Source organism: Pavona decussata, unplaced genomic scaffold (genome assembly GCF_977016875.1).
Source record: "Pavona decussata unplaced genomic scaffold, jaPavDecu1.1 SCAFFOLD_64, whole genome shotgun sequence".
Lineage (NCBI taxonomy): Eukaryota > Metazoa > Cnidaria > Anthozoa > Scleractinia > Agariciidae > Pavona > Pavona decussata.
The window spans coordinates 5,251,306-5,273,333 of NW_028145484.1; the positions used below are offsets into that span (position 1 = coordinate 5,251,306).

At 40.8% G+C, this 22,028-nt stretch overlaps 3 protein-coding genes across 4 annotated transcripts; 1 reads left to right on the top strand and 2 right to left on the bottom strand.

The window, feature by feature from the left end:
• Positions 1-1,480: 1,480 nt before the first annotated feature.
• LOC146478692 (uncharacterized) lies at positions 1,481-7,159 on the bottom strand. Of its 2 annotated transcripts, none has more exons than XM_085111745.1 (7): positions 7,046-7,159; positions 5,830-6,421; positions 5,048-5,200; positions 4,236-4,367; positions 3,454-3,627; positions 2,952-3,289; positions 1,481-1,731 (listed from the first exon to the last, which is right to left on the bottom strand). In XM_085111745.1, exons 2-7 carry the CDS (start codon positions 6,386-6,388, stop codon positions 1,522-1,524), a joined length of 1,566 nt encoding a protein of 521 aa, XP_084967871.1. In that variant the 5' UTR covers positions 6,389-6,421; positions 7,046-7,159; the 3' UTR covers positions 1,481-1,521. The 2 variants fall into 2 exon arrangements, with proteins under 2 accessions (XP_084967871.1, XP_084967870.1); XM_085111744.1 differs by having other exon boundaries at positions 1,481-1,734; positions 7,046-7,137.
• A 3,446-nt stretch (positions 7,160-10,605) lies between these two features.
• LOC146478693 (uncharacterized) lies at positions 10,606-21,112 on the top strand. The gene is made up of 8 exons (XM_085112290.1): positions 10,606-11,026; positions 11,928-12,330; positions 13,862-14,115; positions 17,502-17,848; positions 18,211-18,399; positions 18,795-18,895; positions 19,433-19,859; positions 20,465-21,112. Exons 1-8 carry the CDS (start codon positions 10,655-10,657, stop codon positions 20,799-20,801), a joined length of 2,430 nt encoding a protein of 809 aa, XP_084968416.1. The 5' UTR covers positions 10,606-10,654; the 3' UTR covers positions 20,802-21,112.
• Positions 14,144-17,507, bottom strand: LOC146478694 (uncharacterized). The gene is made up of 3 exons (XM_085112291.1): positions 15,895-17,507; positions 15,214-15,537; positions 14,144-14,802 (listed from the first exon to the last, which is right to left on the bottom strand). The coding sequence occupies exons 1-3, from the start codon at positions 16,610-16,612 to the stop codon at positions 14,597-14,599; spliced, it is 1,248 nt and encodes a 415-aa protein (XP_084968417.1). The 5' UTR covers positions 16,613-17,507; the 3' UTR covers positions 14,144-14,596.
• Positions 21,113-22,028: the final 916 nt, after the last annotated feature.

Consider the following 22,028-nt stretch of genomic DNA (forward strand, 5'->3'; position numbering starts at 1 on the left):
AATAAACGACTTCGGTGCAGAGCTCTATAGCGTCGAACACAGGAGGCTCAGTCAAGCCTGCCGCGTTGCAGGTATCAAAAGACAAATATCATTGACTATCAAAAGGTTTTTAAGCAACTTTTCTCCAACACACATTACCTACCACGATTGCTTATTTACAGCACAAATCACTGTTCTCAGCAACAATGCAATACTTCATTCTGTTTCACAGGACATCGTGATTATAATGAACTGTACGTTGCCTTTCTATATCCTCATTGTTTTACTCGTGGATGCACCGACCACGTGATTTGTGACATCACACTACCCGTCAAGAATATGGTGCTACATTCACAGGCAAAGAACAGCTGACAAAAATATTTTCTTCAAGACGAAAAATATTTTGTCTTTTCTTTACTGGGAAGAACTAAGTTGGCGGTTGTATCGTTTTTATACAAAAAGTGGCGTCTTTTACGAGCGTTGAAAGACCTTATTATTAAGGTCAAGTTCAAACACTAGCTTTCATAGCCGTACCGAATGCTAACAGGTTCGACTTTTGTGCGACGCTGGTCGGCGACTTTCCAGTTGAACAAATTGTCGGCGACTTTCCAGTTGAACAAATTCGTTTCATCATATTTTGAATCAATCAATCAATCATCACTGGTGTAATTTAGTTTCATTACCAATTTTACCACTTTCGCAATGCTGTATGTAACTACGGTCATGCAAGTAAAATTACGTTAACACCAATCTCGTATTCATTGTGCTAAGGCTCTTTGGCCAGCAGTTGATCGCCAGTAGAGACATTTGGGGTACTAGATTTTTTACCGCAGGATTTCTGCGATGAAACAATGCAAGCCGTTACGGGGAACCCCATCTCAAATTTTTGTCAAATTCTCCAGCGTCTGTCCTGGCACTCAACCGCTGGCTAAGAAGCTTGAGGACTCTGGGTATGAGATTGCGCTAATCTTCCGTTAATCAATCCATTTTTGTGTTTTAAATTTCCGCTGAAAACAATCATTTATTTAAGTTAGGTGGCTTCATGACTGTGGCCACTGGAAAAGGAATTTGCAAACTCATCATGTTCCCTACTCCGCACTTTTTCATTTCACCTGCCTTCAGCCCGCAGAGAACCAGTGTTACTACGTAACAATGACGCATCCTCGTGACGTCATTCTGGCATTGAGTTTAGCTTTTACCCAGGATATTGCGTGTTTCTTGTTTTCAAACTCTAACATCCTTCCAGAGGTGTTTTTTTTTTAGCTAGGAAAATCTTTTTTTTTTCCGCGGAAAGGATTTCTCATGAGTTTATTCTAAAATACTGTACGACTAAAAATGAAAGCGAAGCAAGTTTTTGCGCACGTACGTTTGCAATTTCATTTCAAAGCTGCCTTCCTGTTTTAGCACGCACGGTTTTACTGCAGTGCATGAAAAAGGCAGCAGCCTAAGGGTCCAAGAAGATGAAAAGAGCAACAAAGAAAACGTCATATTAGGTAAAAAACAAAGAAGAGTTTTCTGCAAAAACAGCGCGAAAACAAGGTTTTAATCACTTTTATAAGTTCTGTAAAAGTAATCTTCTAGTACCCTCTCCGCCGACTCGAAAACAACGTGTTCATAATGCACAGCATCTTTTGGTCGGGACGGTTTTCCCGTTCCGTACGGGTACGAGTCAGTCAAAGGATGAACATCAAGCACAGGAACATTTGCTTGACACATGGCTGATGTGGAGAATGCGTTGAAGAGTAGAACACGCTGCTAGGAAAGAACAAAATATTAAAAGTAATTTTTATTTAAATCTGTTCTATATAGCTATTGCCTTCTCCCTTTTTCTTTCTAGCTCTCATTCAGTAGAAAAAAAATCTGAAATTCATTAAAAGTTTCCAACTGGTTGCCGCAAGGAAGTATTCGCTATGGTGTCGTGTTGTGACGTTGCTGAACATGATAAGGCAAAGAACAAGTAGCCCACTTGCCGAAACTTTACTCGGTTTCAATTGCGTAAAACAGGCAACTAGGAGTGTAACTACTCCCTCCTGGATGGGATGTTTGTCATCGCAGGTTTATCCCCGGCGGTACCTATTTCAACGGTACCTATTTATATACTTGGCTGATGTGTGTTGGGGTTTCGTGCGTTGTTCGCTTTTTGACCTCGCGGAAATTTAGAACGAGAGCGAAATAAAAAACGTTCTCGTCCCAGGATCCGCGCGGTCAAAAATCGAAGAAACGCAGGTTGGCAATGGCAGTGGGTAGGCCTTTAAACACAGACCGGACGCCCAACGCGCTTACTGCGCCTCCACACAAAAAAGGATGATTGGCATACATTATCCTTATCCCCTGATCTGCAGGCTGAATGTTAACTTCGCACGAGGAACGAACACAAATTAAAGGGGAAGTATCATGGGGTTTCTGATATCTTTTGTTAAAAATGATGAAATGAGACCTTCAATCTGCTGCCAAATGAGGAGAGAAAAGAAATTAACTCAATTCTTGAAAGAAACAACTTGTGATCTGTTCTAGCGCATTTTGGAAACAAAAATGTGAGAACTTGAAAAACATTAGCCTAATATTTTTCAAGTTTCAATCGAAACCGGCCTACCCTGTCTCTGGCCAGAGGCACTAATCGACAGTGTTATTGTACTGGGGTGATAATTTTTAACAAACTTGATAATTATTTTGTTGTTTCTGCTAACAGTCAAACATTTTTGGGTTTTGAAATGACAGCAAATTATCGTGATACTTCCCCTTTAAATGGCAAATTTTTGCCCCTACTGTGACCAAGTACTATACTGTTAAACTTTGACCAGTCAAAAGTATTCTTAACTTGCAGTTAGTGTTGACGTCTGCTTTAATGCTATAATATTAAACTACAACTTGTTGACTCCACCATAACTTCCAAATATGTGACCCAGACCACCGCTATTGCGATAACAGAAACGGAAAAATAGTCATTGACGTTAAGCTAGAAGCATCCATACCTGATAAGTTAGGAATCTCCTTGCTTGGATGTGCTTTGCATCCAGCTTTTGTTTATTCAGCGCTGTTGTTGTTCTCCAGACCATTTCACCAGGGAAGAGCGGTTTTCCATTCGCCCTTCTAACCATCCTTGTCTCGTCAAAGAGCTTTATTAGCGAAGAAATTGTCTTTTGATAATTAGAGAAGTTTGTACTTTCCAAGTAATGGAGACCTGCATTCAAGAGAATTGCGCTGTTCTTGTCGAAGAATGGTTTTGTTGTAATATCCAGCAATTCACTAGCGACTCTCATGTAATTAAAGTCCAGATTGTCATCAGCGATTTTTGCGGCGGACACATTTCCTGGATCGAACAAGAAAATGCATTGAAATAGCTACTTTAAAAACAGTTAAAAATTTATTACAGAATGGCGAGGAAAAAGTTGTATGTAAAAAGCGTTGAAAACTCGTGCTTTGAAAGTCTGCTGCCATATAATTCTACATGTTTTCTTAAAATCAAAACTCTACCTTTTAGCTGATAAATCCAGTTGTATGTGTGCCCGCACCATTTAAAAACATTGGTGCATAGCGGTCGTGGTTTGATTCCCCAGAAAAACTGTTCACTGACCGAGTCACCGTATATCCAAAGCACGCTCTCTGGACGGAGGGGACTGGGGTTGAGTGAACTATGCCTATCTCTGTCTGCAATTTAAAAGCGTGTGAGTTTTTAACTTGATATACAAATTACTGCACCTTCTAATATCAAGTAAACTAGGAAGTTAAAGTCCAACAGTGGTTACGTTTAACCGTGCTGTCTGAATTAAACTGAAAACATAGGATGTCACAAGAAACAAGGGAGTTAAGTTCAGTGGGTTCAAAGGTCACATCCGTAAACCATGATTAATGGATTTTGATTCATCTTGTTTACTCCCTCTAATGTGGTCCGTTAGTGGTCGTCGTACTTCTTGAACACGATTGATAGCTGCACCAATTTCGACACTTTTGGTAAGTAGGTAAGCTAGCGATAAGCTAAAGTTATTACTTCAGTTGCTTGCAAATTGTCTTGCATTTACTTGTTACGGTCTGTTATGGAAGAACCAATTTATTTGGTGTGTTACGAAGATAAATTCCATCAAAACTACTGAACGCAACGCTTGAAAACTGCATGACAACATTGCCATAATTGTTGCGAAAAGTAAAATTACGTTGTACTTCTAGTAAATGTTGCGACAACAAGAAAACGGTGGGTAACATCCCTTAGGGTTTTCATTCGCGCGTCTCATCTCGCAGCACATTTATAATACACTCACCGTCTTTTGCGATAAAAGGCTTCCATCGTAGCACTCCTTGCTTACCGCTGACCCAATTACCAAAGCCATCCCAAAGAAAATTGCAACGGATTCCACATGTTAAGTCAAAATCTGTGCCTGCGGACTGCAGCACTAAAAACAGAACAGTAGGTTAGTTTCGTCGAAGGATGTAAGTGAATTACATAACTTTGGTACGCTTCAACGGGGATCCAGTGTTGCCGGATTGTTCTAGAGCTCATAAACGCTAATTAGAGGTTAAAAACAAAGTTTTCTGTTTTCCTAGTGGTGTTTAAAAGTATTTCAAACGCAGAACAAAAAATTTTCACTGGGAGCCTAAAATTCAAACCTTTAAGACTGGACTACAACCAGTGACATAATTCGTTCGACCACCCGTCCCCTTTCCCCCTATGCAATTTTGGGTAGTGCAATGACCGCGAAGTCTTTTACAGCGCGTTTAATGTTTAAACAACATTGAAAGGTGGTCAAGGGAGGAGACACAATCAAGACGAATTTGTACAATAAATCTGCCACTGGTCGTAGCTTAAACCTGCCTGGTCTCAGGATTTCATTGAAGACCATTAAAGGGTCAGAACGCATAATCCCCTGAATTTCTCCTAATGAGACGATTTCAGAGTAAAACATTTCTTGAATTTTCGAATCCTCAAGATAGCTAGCTCCTTTCAACTCGCGCCTCAACTCGTTTTAAGTAACGAAGGAATAAAAATGTTCTGGTTGGGTGTTTTTATGCCCATTCTGATTGGCCGAACAAAGTTTGAAAGTGGCACTTTTTCTCATAGCTACAATTGCCTCACCTTTATACAGCGGCTCTTTCCCGAGAGGCGCTGGGCGAATACTTATCCAAATCGGGTTTCCATACCTCAGCGGTTTCAATATGTATGGCCGCTCACCTTCTTGCCTAGTCGGACCCAGGAACCCCTCTTGCTGATTTTTTCCTTGTGCGCTCCCTTTGGAGTGACAAATAAAATGGTTATAAAAACCGTCTGGCTACCTGATATACCCTATGTGGTTAAGAGAGATCAAACTGACTTTCTTTAACAAATAAATCAATCATTTCACATTCAACTTGAAAACCGTGATTCACGTAACAATGGGCCGCAAAATCAAATAATTTTTGACTAAAAAAACGAAATTAAACTTCCGTTTTACGAAAAATACTGGGTTATTAATCAGATAGATCAGTTACGATTCGTGGGGAAAGCGAGTTAATTTACACGTCACGGTTGCAATTCGCGGATCACGAAAGTACTCGCTGCCACAACCCTCTCCGCATAATACCGATTAACGCTGTGCAGCCACACACTGTTAACATCAGTAACAACTCAACTAAAACAATTACAAAACTCGAAGACAATCGCGAATGAAATCAGTATCTTGTGTGGGAACTGCAAAGAGTACGCTTGCTCTTACTGGTAAGCCAAAAGACGCCGAGTTACACAAGATTCAAATAATCAGAAAACTGAAAAGTAAACTGGAACCAACGGAATGACTTAAAATAACACAATACTGTAAAAATAGCAAGTACTATAACAAATATGACCGACAAGGTAATGAGAAAGAAAAGCCAAAAACCTACCGACAACAAACCAGTTTGGCGGAGGATCAGTAAATCCATCACAGAGAGAATGATCCAAAATCGCCTCCACTTGATAGTCCCCAGGCTCAGTGACGAGGAACAGAACTTCATAGGTGCCATTCATGTGATCAAAAACAGTCCCAGCAACTGAGGCCGGGCCCTTTAGCTGTACTCGCCATGAGTCGCCTCCTATTTTCTTGTCCAAGCCATGTCTAGTCAATGTTCTGATACTCAACCTACTGAATTCACCGCAAGGGCGAATGTCCCACAAAGATATGTAGCTTTCATCCGGGTCTGTGCGGTATTCAGGCTCCCATCCGGGAAGTTTACTGCCCCATGCAAGATTTCCCTTGCAGGGTTTCAACATTTGTTCCCAGTCTACGCGCGCTCGTCTTATACGACACCACTGTGCCATGAAGTCATTGGCTTTGATTTCATCCGGTGAAGGTGATCGGATAACCCGTATTAACGCAATGACCGCCAACGTTATTCCAATAAGAAGCCATATTTTCTTCCTTCTTGTCAGTTTGTATCCAGCGCCCAGCTCTCTACGGGCCATATTGTTGATTTAAATTGAACTACATTGTCTTTGCTAGAGTTCAAAATTTCAAATAAGAAAAAAACGCAGACTTAGTAAATATACGAGTAAAATTAACTGTAATGCGACATGTTCATTCTAAGTGATGTCATTGCTAACAAACAACTACACGGCTATTAAAAAAAAGATTTGCTCAATTCAACCCCAGCTGTGCAGTCTGGTCTAACGATCTTTACAGTTTTTCAACAGATCCCCAGAAACCAACCAGTAATTTACAAAGCCGCCTTGCCAATGATCATTCAAAGTTTCTAAGTAGCGAATAAAAAAACTGACGTTCATTAAATATGCAAGCCACGTTAACTTGAGTTAACAGGTCTCAACCAGCTGTTACTATAAATTATTTTCTTATGCAAAAGTTTTTTGTGGAAATGTTTGACGGAAAACGCGGTTATGGAAAATGTACATTGCCTACTAGTAATAAATCTGAGAATCACGTTGAATCCAGTACTGAAAAAAAATTTAATTTCTGATATGATGTTCTTCAGAACACAATTTATTTTCTCGCTTCATCTATATTCGAGTCTCTTTTAGTAAACAAGGTTATTTCACGAGAATAAAGAATAAATAAGGGGTGAATGCAAGAAAACAAAAATTCAAATTTGGTCTAAATTATCTTACCTTTTATTACACAAAAATATTGTACGTTCTGCGTTACTCCTAAAGCGGCTTCCAAATTAATCCGTCAGTGCGATCTCTCGATTTGTTTTTACCTGCTCATATCAAACTACGCATGCGCTATGCTACAAATTGTCAACTTTAGAATATCCTCTCAATTTTTCGGTTACATTCACGGAAAAGATTTCGAATTTCCCAAGTTTTAATATCTTGCTGTACCGTAATTATTTCACGTTTCCCTGGCATTTTTCCGAAAATCTCTCCAGATTCGCGGAGGAACTTGCTGTCTTGATCTTGGACACCTAAGGGTTGCAATTCCCCATGCGCGTAAATGTATTAGTCGATCTTATATTTTCAAGGGAACGTGTTTAATGTGCAGAATTGGATTAAAGGCTATGAATAGTACACACTACCTGTCGACAATGCGACAAGGACATGACAAGGGACATGAATGAAACGCTTATTTCTCTACGATGTCTTCGGGCAGCTTGCCAGCCTTAATATCAAAATGGCTGAAAAGAGAGAAAAATACAGCCGACAGCGGTACCCCTGGACACTTTGCCTGAGCGTTGTACTTTGACGATGCACCACGAGATTTCGGCCCGCAGTTCGCTTTTGCCAGATGGAGATGGTTCCGCGCTGCTTTCCGATACCTTGTCCCCGACAAGACAGTGAGGGAGAGAAAAGTCGGCCCCTAGACCATATGAGACAAATCCCTTTCGTTGGCACCTCAGTTCCACCTTACTGACTTAAACTGAGGTTCAGCCATGTATATATATGACAATGTAGTCATTTTGTTTTCCATGTGGTACGTTTCGAGGTTTTACTGCATGCGCACGGGCTAAAACGATATAATGACAGAAGGATGACTCGTGGTCAAACGAACTGCAGTCTTGGAGGTACGGCAAGTCTTGGTCTCCTTTTACTTTATTTCATTCTTACATTTTTTATTGCCCTTTTCCCGAAAACGATTGCTCCTTCGATGGATTGTTAACATTGTTAAGGGAATCAGGTCCTCACTCAAAGAGCTCTGTGAAAGCCGTTGCTAGTTCTGTTTTTGGCTATTAAGTTAACACTTATTACGGTGCCATGCATGGTTGAATCAACATATCGGCAACTCTGAAATATTGCATTCTGGCTTTACAATATTTAGGAGAAATCGGTCTGATCGAGGTGGTGGTGGAGTTTTTATCGCAATCAAAACAGCCTCCTTCAAAGCTGTCAAAGAATTTAAACCTGAATCGGAAGCCGAGCTGCAACAGCTTGAGATCATTTTTGCCTAAATTACTACGCTTACTGGTCAAAGAATCTTATTCTGTTTTTGCTATAGGCCACCTAATGAAGACCCAAGTTGGATGGATGTATTCGATAATTTGCTGTATGAAGTTTGTGACCAGTTCAACAATATGGTAATTTCGGGTGACTTTAATTTGCCAGACATCCTCTGGGGACTCCATTGACAGCGCTTCGGGTGTTAACGAACTAGCCTTTATTGAAGCCCTTCGCGAACACCTCTTCACGCAACTCAATAAAAAAAAAACTACTCGTGGCAACAACATACTTGACCTTGTAATCACAAGCGTGCCGAACCGTGTCAATGTAACCGACATATCGTCTCCAAAAGATACGGGGGTTTTCACAGACCGATAGTCTCATTATTTTCCAGTTTAACGCTGTTATAAAAGCCCCAGCAAAAACCCTGAGATTTGTCTACGATTATACAAAAGGAGACTTTGAGGGTCTCCGTAGCCAATGACGATATAAATACTGACTGGTATCAATGGTCCAAAGACACGTTTCTTGTAGGGTTCTCTGACTATATACAGACCAAGAGGCTTAAGGAACGGAGTCCCATACCTTGGATGTCTGGTACCATACTTAATTTGATCAAGAAAAAGGAATCTATAAGAAAAAAGCTGACCCTATCTCCCTCGAGCCACCTAAGGTAGAAGTTAAAGAACTTGTGGAAAACAGTTAGGCGCATGCTGTAGAACAGCCATGATGAGTTTCTTGGCTCCGTCGAGTCCGACCTCAGTACAAATCCAAAGCGTTTTCGTCGACATTGAAGCTGAATTCCAAATCGCATACAATTCCTGATCGAGTCTCGACGCCAATATCTACCAGTGCATCCACTGACCCAGATAATCGTACGCCGTTAAGATCTTCAGCTGAAAATCCTCGGGAAATCGCCAATCTGTTTAACTCCTACTTCGCATCAGCTTTCGGCTATGACACCCCCTCCCCCCCGCCCCCTTCATCTGGAAGCGCTGCCAATGCACCAGCTTCTCCTGATATGTCGGAATTAACGCTCACGGTTAGCGAAGTCCAATCAGTGCTCGGGGCCCTTGATGTGACGAAAGCCACCCGAGTACACAGAGAATCACAGGCCCATCTCCTTACCGTCACTGGTCAAAGTCCAAAGTCTTGTATTGATGTGTATTCAACACTTCAAAGATAGACTGTACGAGGTGGTAAGAGATTGTTAACATGGATTCATTAGAGGGAAATCATGCACCTCCAACCTTTTGGAAGTTTTGGGCCACGTGGGCTCCCTACTGGACGACGGAAAACAGGTGGACATTAACTATATGGATATGTCTAAGGCCTTCGATAAGGTGGACCACGGCTGCCTGCTGCAAAAGTTTCACGAGTTCGGATTTGGAGCCAGCTTCTTGCAGTGGTTTAGCTCTTACCTGATGGGTCGCTACCAACGTGTAACAGTACTGGGTGGTGAAACCTCTGATACTTTGCCTGTCAGCTCCGGAATACCTCAGGGCTCCATTCTAGGCCCGATGTTAATTCTCATCTATGTAAATAACTTGCCCAATTCGGTCCTGACGAGCCATGTTGCCACAAAGATATATAAACAAATTAAGTTTTGCGTGCTGGCTAGTTGACCGACATCACACTTACAGCTGGCTGGGATTTTCATTTCTTAAAAGTCTTGCTCGCTGGCAGTGAAGAGCGGGTATTTTTTTCCCAGGAACGTTAAACAGTAACCAAGATTGACGTAGGGACGCTCAGCTAGTGTTTAGTGCAACATACGATTAATTTTCTCTAAAAGGGTCGTTGGGTACCTCTGGTTATGTATGGCAGTGTATTCCCATGTATACTTGTGTGTGCCCATGTACGCCAGTGTTAGTCTACAGACCTTTTTCATAAATGGCGGCCGATTTATTATTTTAGAGTAAAAATTCTTTTGAATTTTGCACATGCTGACGAGGCTAGTAAGGCTAATTTTCATGAAAACAAAGGAATAATTTATCGGCCGCCATTTATGAAAAGGGTCTATGCCAATCATTGTAAGCTAGTGTATGCTAATGTACTGCATTGTACGGCCCTTGAATGCTTACGAATGCCGATAGATAGCAGTTTATTGTGAAAATACGCTTAGCTTTTGTGAGACCAGCAAGCTAGGCTCACCAGCTAGTTTACAGGTATAGGCAAACCGGTGTATGCCTATGCACGACTATGCATGGCAATGTATGGCAAACCACTATATGATGCTTACACCACACATCTATTGGCAGATGACCAGAAACCGCTTATCCTACGTTGTTGTGATTGCATATTCACATGAAATAAAACGCGTGCGACTGAATTCAGCTGATTATGGCAGAGATGAAAATGAAAGTTTTGGAATTTACCGCCAAATCGTTTTACGACTTGATAGTGCCTCGAGCCACAAAGATCCTGTCAAGAGATGAAAGTTGGATCAGTGATGTATATCTTCGAGAGTCAGACGAATCAAAGACAAACTTTCAAAAATACTTTGCATTGTTCCAGGATCATAATGAATTTGGACAATTTGATGCTGAGCTGGGGAGCATTTTGGAGGCAATAGCCGTGCATTACCTACCAGAATCAAACTGTGGATTGGTTAAGTCTTTACGCTTGGAAAATAACGAGAAACAGGGCGAGCACCGGTTAAATTGTGGCTGGGTGCGAAGGTTGATTGAAGAAGCAAAGATGTCGTTAAATAAGGTATTCATCACTAACATTTGAGCTTAAGCTAAGCCTAGGACTAGAATGCATTTTCTAATTTTGGTTTAATTTTGGTTTGAGATTTGCCAAATACAACAACAACAACAACAGTTTATTCAGTATTTCCATATGTATACATGGCATTACCGACTTAATAGAGCTATATAATATAAAATTATAGTTTGTATTTGAATAATTAAATTAACATTGATTGTCGTATTAAATAATAAACTGATAAAATTAGATGCGGGGGGGGGGGGGGGGGTGGGGGCATATACTGAGTTTTCAGTGGAGTCTCTGCCAAAATCGTGGGCTGCCTTTTTCACCCTTGACTTATATATTGGGAAAGGGTAAAAAAATTAAAATTTTTGGATCTAAACGCAATTTCATACCCAGAGTCCTCAGGCTTTTTGGTTAGCGGGTGGGTGCCAGGAGAGACTCTGGAGAATTCGAAAAAAATTACATTTTTTTATTGGCTGCCCCGTAACAGTTTGCATTGTTTTACCGCAGCAATCCTGTAGTAATAAAATTCCAGTACCTCAGAGTCTCTCCTGGCGACAAATCGCTGGCCAAAAAGCCTGAGGACTCTGGGTACGAGATTGATCTAAACCCTAAAACAGACACTGAGACCAGGCAGTTTATTTAAAACAATAATATTATTATTATTACATAAATTTCAATAAAACCACTGCAATCAATTCTACATGAGAATACAACATTGAACTGCAGCCCATACAAAAAAAAAAAACACAAATCTGTACTGGTTATGGAGGTTGAGCCTCCTGGAGAAGATTTCCTGTATGAAATTTTAGTGATTATTCCTCTCACATGACGGGTATCAGATCAAGAGAGACTGCTTTAAAAGAAGTATTAACTTGATGAGGTACTTTTTGTTTGACAGGTGGCAGAGTTGAATGGACGCCAAGGTGTATGTGAAATCTTCTATCATGTTGGCATCAATTTCAGTTCAGGGACAGGATATCAACTGAGTTATTTATATGACATAGGATTTAGATTGGTTGAAACAAAACAAATTTTGGATACTTCATCACAGAATAACTGCATTCATCTTCTTCTTTACAACCCTTCTCTGATTCCAGATTTCCAGTTTGGTAAAGGAGCCCTCCCTGGTCAGATTGATCCATATGTCATTATTAAGTTTTTGGAAGAACTGCTAACCTCAACTGCATATATTGAGAGTTGTTTTAAAGCAAGTGACATTGAAGAACTGCAAGTGTTGATAAGAAATCTTGAGGAAAAACCAGTAAGCAAGATGTTTGTTAGGTCATCATTTCCTTGGCATGGTGGGTGAACAAAAATCTTCAGACATTTTTCTCTGTTATTTTACCCATAAATAAGAGAAAGACAAGTAAAAAGTATTGATAAAAACCAATGTTTTGGAGTTATCATGACACTAATGCCAAGGTGATTGTTTTAAATTAGTGTTCTGCAAGTTTAAGGTAGATTCGAGCCAAAGTATTTGTGTAACTTCCACAGCTCACATTCCTTTTTATGCAAATATAGTGGACTTTAAACTTGCAGAATACTGATTTAAAATAACTGCCTTGACAATGGCATCATGATGGCTCTGAAACATCAGTTTTTGTCAATAGTCTTTACTAATCTTTGCCTTCGCAAGCCATAATCCTTATAAAATAGCCTTGTTATTGACTTACATATTTGTAACAGTTGCCAAGTTGATAAGAACTTCCCATGCAAGAAGACTTCCCTATGAATTCCCATTATTATGAAAATTACAAAGGTGATTGTTGGAAATTAGCAACTAGAATCTTGTTTTGGAGTAGTTCAAATTCATTTTCATCCTTTAGAGATACCAAATCAGTTGACTCCTGCCATATTTTTTGGCGTAAAAGCTACCATGGTAACTCTAACAGTGATCACATAGATAATAGCACACTAAGCAGCAGCAGTCCACCAATGTCCCCCTAAAAGGTGCAAGGGACACTCCCCATTGTAATTATGTGGGAGTCCCCCCGGGGGACATTCATAAGGGACGTCTCATTAGGGTGTACATCCTATGCATCCCACTTCTCTTAGGGAACAAAGAAACACATGCTGTTGTCTGATGGCCCTTACACATGTCTACAAAGTGTTCATTTATGGGAGGACACCTCCCATGAGCCAGGAAAATTTCTTATAACAGGCACTTCCCTAGGTGATACCTCCTGTAAGGGACAGCTTGGTCCTATGAGGGACACCTCCAATAAAGGAACACCTCCAGTAAAGGCTGCCTTCTGAAAGGGACACCTTCTATAAGGGACTCCTCCAGTAAAGGCTGCCTTCTGAAAGGGACACCTTCTATAAGGGACACCTCCAATAAAGGCTGCCTTCTGAAAAGGACACCTCCAATAAAGGCTGCCTTCTGAAATGGACACCTTCTATAAGGGACACCTCCAATAAAGGCTGCCTTCTGAAAGGGACACCTCCTATAAGGGACATTTCCTATGAGGGACATTTCCAGTAAGGGATACCTCCTACTTCTGTAAGAGACGTTTTTTACAAGTGCCACCTTCTATTAGAAGTCAATTTTAGTTTTATAAGGAGAGACGTTCCAGTCCTGTAAGAGACACCTTCCATAAGAGGTGTTCAATAAAGGCATATCCCTTACACAAGACACCTGCCATCATTCCATAGGCGATATTTCCCATTATGGGGTATCTCCCATAAAACAGGCAACCTGTGGAACAGAACAAATGGAAACCACATTTGCAACTTTATATCTTCAGCTTACAGGTACTTAGGTAGCTGGGTTATTCTCATTTTCAGTATTAAAATTCTGTACTGAAGTTGGATCACTTTTCTCTGTCTTTTAAGGGAGCAGTGGTCTTTCCAGTAATCAAGTTGCCGTTGTTGGGGGAGGGGTGGCTGGTCTGGCTGCAGCAGCATCACTGTCAGAGGCTGGCTTTGATGTTGTACTACTGGAGGCTTCAGACTACTTAGGTGGCAGAGTCAAGCAAGTCAAACCTTTTAAAGGTTTTGCCCCGATTGATCTTGGTGGAGAATTTATTCATGGATCAGACAGCATCATAAACAGGATTGCTAAGGAAAATGGTTGGCTTGTTCAGCCGGTGAGTAGATATCTGGTTTGTCTTTTAATAGGTATATCCAGGAGGAGTAACAATGCTCATTGTTGCTTCCTGAAACTATAGCGACTTGAGCTTAGTGCCAATACCATTTATGGTATATAGCAGTTGTCCATGTTTTTTCACTTTTTATTAATTATAAAACAAAAATACCCTGGTGAAAATATTTCTAAGATATTTAACGATCTTTGAAGATCTGCATTAGGATCTTTTGTGGATCCGGCTTGATGTGGATCTTTTAGGATCTTCATCCACATCCTCAAAGGTCTTGTAGGATCTTGCAAAGGTCTTTCAAGTCCCTGCAAAGATCCTTCAGAGGTTTTTCTCCGGGCAGTCTGGTTTTCCCCTCTTGTCAAAAACCAGCGTTCGATCTGGAGAGTGTCCCAATTAGCGCCCTGCATTAAATACATCGACACCTTAAAGTGATTTATTTATTTGTTTGTTTATTTTATGTACATGTTAAATGTTAATAAAAGTGGTACAGCAAACCCGTAAGACCAAAGAAGAAAGAAAACCAGGCCAGTGTTGAGTTAAACGTGATTCTTCCAATTTTAAATCCACATTGCCGATCTTTAGCATAGGAGATAAATAATGCAATGTTACGACGATCTTTGAAGGGATGTAGGGTGGGCCAATCATCTGCCACGGTGTAGTTAATTTGCTGGTGTATTCCTTTAAAACAAACAAGCAAAGTAAAAAATACGGATTAATTTTTGTTTCTTGACAACAACAAATTAAAAGCAATTGCTAAGCTGAGAATGATGTATTATTCAGTAATGACACAGGCAAACTTGGAAAAAGAAATTCCGAGTGCTGTAAATTCCTAAGCTGTAAACAGAAGATGCAAGTTTAAGTTAATACTAAAAACTCAGTAAAAAGCGAGCAGTCTTTTATTTGTGTAAACGTTTGTTTGTTTATTTGTTTTAAACTTGACCTTTTGCTAATTTCAAGGTGCTCTTTTCATTTTGCGTTACCTGGCTTAAATTGAGATCATAAATCACCGTAATACTGCGAATTGTCTTTGAAAAGTGCTTGGAGTCCGTATAGTATGGTGAAATTGCTGTAAATCAATTATTAGCTTACCAGCGCAGTTGCTCGTAATCCTAGCTGCACACACACAAGGAAATATAAACAAATAGACCGTAAAAACAAGTATCAAGCTAAGGAAGACAAATTCAACCGCGTCGGTGTGATACTTGTTTCTCAAAAGAGATTCCTTTGAAATGTATATGATAGTTGTAACAACCCCAGCTCCATACGTGAACCAGTGCAGCACAAACCAGACGCTGTAGGCAGACACGTTATTGAAAACTAATGTGCACAGGTCTTCATAAATTCTGATAATATCATCAACGGTCCTGTTTTGAGAGTCTCTGATGAGCCTGAGAGCGTCTTGTGAAAAAGTACCTGGGATATATAAAAGATATAGATAAGAGAAGAATCAATAAGCCACTCACGCTGTTTATCCCAGTTAGTTCTAACACTGAGCAAATCAAATCGTTGCCGTCACAAGTATTCTACCCATGCTTCTATTTTAAAGAGGTCGAGACACCAAGAGGCCAAGCTAGGCCTTACACCCCCTCTCCCCGCACCCAGCAAAGTTGACAGTGCAAAACTTCGGGGGCTCCAAGCGAAAACGTGTTTTTTTGGTTAATTCAAATTTGATTGGGACGTGGGGGGGGGGGGGGGGGTGGGGTCCAGGGGTGGTTGGGCTGCTTTCGTCAAGTGTCTGGTAGATTTTTTTTGCAGTTGAGGCTAACTTACCAATTGTTACGGAACTAACTGCAAAGATGTGACAGGTGTTGATTGATGACCAGTGCACCAATAGCTGAGCTGCTGTCCCTGATACATTAGCGATATTGAAGGTCGGATTTCTCATTTCATTTTTTGATGGTAGTTCATAAAACGAGACACCCAGGGCCAAAAAGGCCGTAATAACGAAACCAAAAGCGAGAAATAACAACATGACATCGGTTTTGTTAAGGTCTTCTGTCAATGTGTGAGAGGGATCCACTTGCGCCGAGTCCATGCGTTTGGCTACAATAAAAGAACCCAAGAAAACAACGTAAGAGATGTCAGCCGCCATGGAAACTATGGTAAAGACTGCGTTTCCGGTCGACACGTCTTCTTTATGCGGTATAGTACTGTTTGACGAGTTTTTATCATAGTGGCAGTCAAAATCAAGACAACCCGAATCGATAAATAGTCGGTAGGTCGTTTGATAGCCACAAACTATCACGAATAATATGCGAGGGATGTAGTTCCACGCATGATGACCCCATAATCCAAGCGACGAGAAGCAAACTTTGAAAGCAGCCAAGACAAATCTAGTCCAATTGCTAGTGCGTGGAGACTCTCTGCCAACCCGTAAGTTAAGGTACGCTGGCGGTCTGGGAGGAAGAAGTGCTTCCGTTTCACCACCGCCCGCTCCATTATTGTGACTTATTTCATCTGCCTGATCGGCGTCTTCTTCGTTCTGCATCACAGACTAAGCCAAACAACGTCTTCTGACTGGTGACTGTAGAAGAAGAAATTTCTAAAATCCTCTTTCTTGTCTTTTTGGGTTGGTGAATTCACTAGAATCACGGGGCAAAAAATTGGTTTCGCTTTCGCACACTCAGTTTTGATGCATGTGCACTGAACTGATTCGAGGTGACTCAGTTTCTGAGAAAGTCAACTGGAATTAGTCAGGAAAGTAATTACTAAATCCTTATCCGGGTTGGTCTTTTGCCCCGGTAAACCTTCGTTATAACTTTATTACCCATTTATCTGTGATTCGAATTAAAAAGTCAGCATGACCTTTTTAGAATATAAATAGAACTGGGTTTCACACAAACGAATATTCGCTTGTACCGCTTTTACTAAAGTGAAATCTACCCACGAGTTCTTGGAATTTGAGGAACTTGAGGGCCGGAAGTGTCACACATTCAGCAAGTTTTGGGGGGCTTTTTTGGCTGCCTAGTCAATACAAAGAGTTGAAAGCGTCCTCGGAATTCCCAACATATCACTCGTCACAAACAAGACCGTAAGAAGATTAAAATGTTCTTAGATCACTCGCTCAAAACTCGGTGACATCGTCTGTGAACCGTCGAGTTTGATGATTCGCAAGTTTTATAGAGATGTACTTTCTGCTAGGTAGGTGATGATTTTAAAGGAATGATGTGGCTCTGCATTATAAACCTGGAGCTCGATATTAGAATGTTATTCAGTTTGTTATGTCTGTCATCGCATGAAAACGTCAAGAAATAATTCTGATTTCCGGCTACATCCCAACCCATAACTTTCCCCGATGCTCATACTATGGAGCTGCAGGAAGACTCTGGGTTGTAAAGATTGGGGTGACTAGCTCCCACGTTTAATTCTGTTTACAGTGTTATAGATGTGATGGAACAGAAAAGGAAGACATTTTTTACTACAAGGGTGAGTTTCATCCGTTGCTAAGTGACCATCCGGACATAAAGGATGCATGGAGAGCCTGGGATCAACTTATTTTGTATTGGGACAAACTAGCTGAAGAAGATATATTTCAGATCCCAGAATATTCAGATAACAAGAGCGCAGAGGATACGATTTTTCCAAGGAATGGTGGTAAACTTGAGGTAAACTGTTCCACCCGATCTGCTTGTCTCTCTGTCGACAATTTGGCAGCCACTGCATCAGAAATACGGAAAGCTCAGGAAGTTGAAAGAGAAGAACGTGATGGGAGCGAGAATTTGAGGTAAGTTATTGTGAAGGTGGGGTTATTCAGTTGGTTGGTAAAGCAAACGGGTAAGCCTCCCCTTTGTTGAAAATACATGTCAACCCCCTTAGTTTTTTGTTTTGGTTTTTTTTCTCTCTTTTTTGTTTTCGCTGTGGGATCCATGCGAAGTTCTGGATCCTCGAATTAAGTTAAGAGTGCTCCCATTGTGATAGTGCTCATTGTAAAAACAGCCCCCCCCCCCCCTCCCCGCCAGGGACAAAAGATCGCCGCTTACGGTTACCCTTACCAAGGCCGTGAAAGGTGATGGACAAGTTTGCATGAAGTTTGGTGTGGAAGGATACATGTAGAAATAATTTTACTGAAATCTAGTTTTGTTTTAGGACGCAGTTTATGCCACATAAGGACATGACAATTCTGGAGTGGTTGGAAAGAAGACAGTGCAATGAAGATGTGATCGCAATATTTGAAGCGATGTACTGTCAAACAGTGGCTGCCACGCCCAGTCAGATGGGAGTCCTGGAATCCTCGCGTGAGGAGAACGCTTGGGAGTATGGTGATGGGAACTATAGGTAAGGGCATCACGTGGCTCTTAAACGACTTACAGGATTGGCTGAAAAAACGATAGCGGAGCAATGAACAAACAACTAAAACAACGGTCGCTACCGCTGAAACAATAGACTTGCGTCCAATGAAATTTGAGATTCTAAAGAGGTGCATGCTGTCTGGGTAAGTCGGTAAAGGTGGGGCCCGATGCCCATTTTTCTAAATCGATACGATATGAATGCGATAGTTAGCGATATTGAGTAGTTTCGCAGTACTGATGGTGATATTGTTTAAGCTAGAGGGTCTAGACCAAAGCGAGCTCAAAACTTGTTTTGATGAACAGCATGGAAAAGAAAAAGCAAACAGCACATTTTTTGTGTATAAAATTTTCACTACTTGTCTCTTTTCAATTTTATTTCAGACTAGTGGATTCTTATTCGAAGTTGGTGAAGTATCTCTTAGACAAATGCAAGAAAGTTGAAAAACGCATGTGCTGGCAAGTCAAGGAAATAGATTGGAAAGGTTGACAATTAAATTGTCTTCTCTCTCAAACACAGTCCAACCTCTATTAAGCCTCTTTCGAACATGAAGCAGCCACTCTCTTTTAATAGGCCTGTTCCCAAAACTACTATGACATACAACCTCTATTAAGCGACCACAGCAATCTTTGTTCCTAACAAGAACGTGAAAAAGAGAATTGTGTTGAACACTGGCTTGGCTTCCACTTCATAACAATTGTTAAAACGTTGTTTACTGCATTCATATCATTGTATTGCCGTTTTTGTAAGCCAACACAGTGTCTGTGTTCACAAAGAAAATATAAGTACTTGTCTTGGTTACATTTTAAGAAAATGAAGTTTTCACCACGAGTAATGCCAATTTCTTTCAACCTTCTTTTAAGCGGCTCTTGTTCATTCCCCGAGTGTGGACGTTTCCTAGATATTTGACTGTATTTCCAGTTTCTATGGTTATTGTAAAGCCACAGAATTAACCTTTTCTTTCCTAAGTCAAAACCTCGTATTTTGTTTATGTTTTTGTTTGTGTGACTCATGCTTGCAGATGGCAAACTGGATAAACTAAATTCTGGTGGAAACATTTCCTTGACAAATCAACATGGTGAAGTGTTGTCAGCCAAGTACGTTGTTATCACAGTGCCACTGACAATCCTTAAAGATGGAGATATCAACTTTATTCCAGATTTGCCGGCAAACAAAAGACGAGCAATAGACACGATTCAAATGAGAGGAGCATTAAAAATCGTATGTCGCTTTAAGTCACAGTTCTGGCCAGACAAGCTGAATCTTATTTACAGTGTGCGAAGATTTGTTAGCCAAATATGGATGTACACACGTCAGTCGGCTGACAGTGATGAGAAGTGTCACGTGATAGCTGGATTCCAAACTGCTGAGCCCGCAGAAGAGAAAATTGATCTCAGCGCAAAGGAGGTTTTGGATGGATTCCTTGACCAGTTGGACGAGATGTTCAGGTTAGTTCACGCATGATTTAATAATCAACGAAACAATTAAGGCCGTTGCTGTCAGAACTGTTGTTAGCTGCTGTAATTGCAGCTTTGGAAAAGACGAAACCGTTTCAAGCACTCCTTCCTTTTCCCTTGCTAAATGTTGGAACAAGAAAAAAGTCCCCTTTTACTCCCTGTTTTAAATCCTGTTGGCAAACTTGTTTAAAGTCGTTGTGCTTGTTTTATTTTCTTATTTTGATTACCAATGATCCCTTTAATGGTAACAATGTGCTCAATATTTGTACCCCTGTACGTAACTTAGACCATCACCTTAAAAACTATTCGTTGTTCTTTTCCCAAACGTACGGAGACAGCGCGTTTTTTGTCTTTGCACACAAACTCTGGAATTCTCTACCATCTCAGATTACTCAGTACTTTTTAAGCGCACTTTTTGTTGGTGATATGTTTTTAATCTTTATTGTAAAGTTATAATTGTAAATATTTGGTGGAGACACGCGCGTGAACTCAAGTCTGGCAATAACAACTTGCCTTCAGACTTGTCCTAGTAGATGCAGATACTAACATCAACATGCATCAACTTGCCCGTTGAATTTTCCACTTTCGTTTTTTAGCACTGACGAAAACTTGCATCCTGCAACCGACTCACTGTTGGATTATGTATATTACCATTGGTCAAACCACCCATTTATTCGAGGAGGATACAGCTCACCTACTGCTCATGCGCAAGGCATGCGTCACGTGCTTGCTAGACCCGTGGGTAATTGTTTGTTCTTTGCTGGTGAGGCCACGAGTGTAACGGGTTGTGCTACTGTTCACACTGCTTTAGAAACCGGGCTTAGGGCAGCTAGTGAAGTGTGCACTCGTGATGACACGGAGTTGGGTAATACGGGGCCAGTGATTGGGAAAATTCAAGACGTCGATCACTCAGTGATTGCTCATTCACAATAAGCAATATTAGAAATGAAATGCCCGCAATATTAGACAAGTAACAACTGATCTACTGAACTGTGTGCAGGTTCAGCGTTGTAGCGCCGCTTTTTAGAATTGTGAATCGCAGAAATTACCAAAAATCTTATGAGCAATAATTGTATAAATATGCAATTGATCAAATTCATTTTATCATTTGAATTTGATTTGCGCGACTGAAAAATGACAATCACCCCTTACTGTTGCAAGTTACATGTAAGTTGTGTGCTTTTTCAAGTGTATTTTTAAATGCATTTACGCCATACAAAATAAAGCTACTTGTTGTCGTTATAGTACAGGTTTAACATAACACAACGGAAATTTTTGCCGACTATTTTAACGAACTATTGTTGGGTTAAGAAACGGGCGGAGACAAAAACGCCTGTATTTTAGTAACGTGTCCGAAACACTTTTAACGCAATAATGCGTTACTTGTTACATCAACAGTTTTGCGAACCTTCCCGAAAGCGACTGTTTCAGCGCTGGTGTTCCGGTGGTTACTGAATACACAAATAGTTAATGTTGGCTTCTAAAACAACGTTTGTTAGTCAGACAAACAAAAAACAGTTTTTACCGACATATTGATTGCCAAGACCTCACGGGAGGGGCGGGGGGTGGGCAATTTGATCAATTAAAACTATGCACGAAGCCTCGCTTTCATAATGAGGTTCACAGCAACTCGTAAATGGCCTAGTTCTTAGAATTCTGGTAATCATGGCTTTGCACGTCGTAAGGCTATGTAGTTGTGTGATCAGCCTTATAGCATCAAAGAAGATTGGGGTGCGAATAAAGAGATTGGAAAAATTATTTTTATTCCTGGATAGTAAGCTAGTCCATCGCAAGGTTTTCACATCTAAGAACACAACACGAAGACGAAGAACGGTTCTTGCTTCGTTGACTCCAGGACGATGGCCTGACGACAGTCTTAACAAAATCACCGAGATCCACACCAGGCGCCTCTAAGTCTACCGGCTCTTCTGTTCTTCGGGTCTTATTTGTAATCAAAAGATTGAGGGGGGTGGGGGGGGGGGGGTTGAATCTTCCCCTTGTCCTGCCAATAACATTCTTTTGATTAGGATTTTCTGCTGCTTTTTAAGACGATGCAATTTCTCTCTCCTTACCTAGAAAAAGCTTTTGCTAGTTCTCGTTCAAAGAAGAGAAAGAATTGCATATTTTGCCATGTGCGCAGGCGAATTGACCGGCCAAGCT

Coding starts and splice junctions, on each gene's coding strand:
- LOC146478692 (XM_085111744.1), bottom strand. CDS start 6,388: ATGGCCCGTAGAGAGCTGGGCGCTGGATACAAACTGACAAGAAGGAAG. Junction 3,290..3,453: donor CTGGATTTATCAGCTAAAAG/GTAGAGTTTTGA, acceptor TGTTCGATCCAG/GAAATGTGTCCGCCGCAAAA. Junction 1,735..2,951: donor GGAGATTCCTAACTTATCAG/GTATGGATGCTT, acceptor GTTCTTTCCTAG/CAGCGTGTTCTACTCTTCAA.
- LOC146478693 (XM_085112290.1), top strand. CDS start 10,655: ATGGCAGAGATGAAAATGAAAGTTTTGGAATTTACCGCCAAATCGTTT. Junction 12,331..13,861: donor GTCATCATTTCCTTGGCATG/GTGGGTGAACAA, acceptor CTGTCTTTTAAG/GGAGCAGTGGTCTTTCCAGT. Junction 18,400..18,794: donor TATGGTGATGGGAACTATAG/GTAAGGGCATCA, acceptor ATTTTATTTCAG/ACTAGTGGATTCTTATTCGA.
- LOC146478694 (XM_085112291.1), bottom strand. CDS start 16,612: ATGCAGAACGAAGAAGACGCCGATCAGGCAGATGAAATAAGTCACAAT. Junction 15,538..15,894: donor AGTTAGTTCCGTAACAATTG/GTAAGTTAGCCT, acceptor TATATATCCCAG/GTACTTTTTCACAAGACGCT. Junction 14,803..15,213: donor GATTACGAGCAACTGCGCTG/GTAAGCTAATAA, acceptor TTTGTTTTAAAG/GAATACACCAGCAAATTAAC.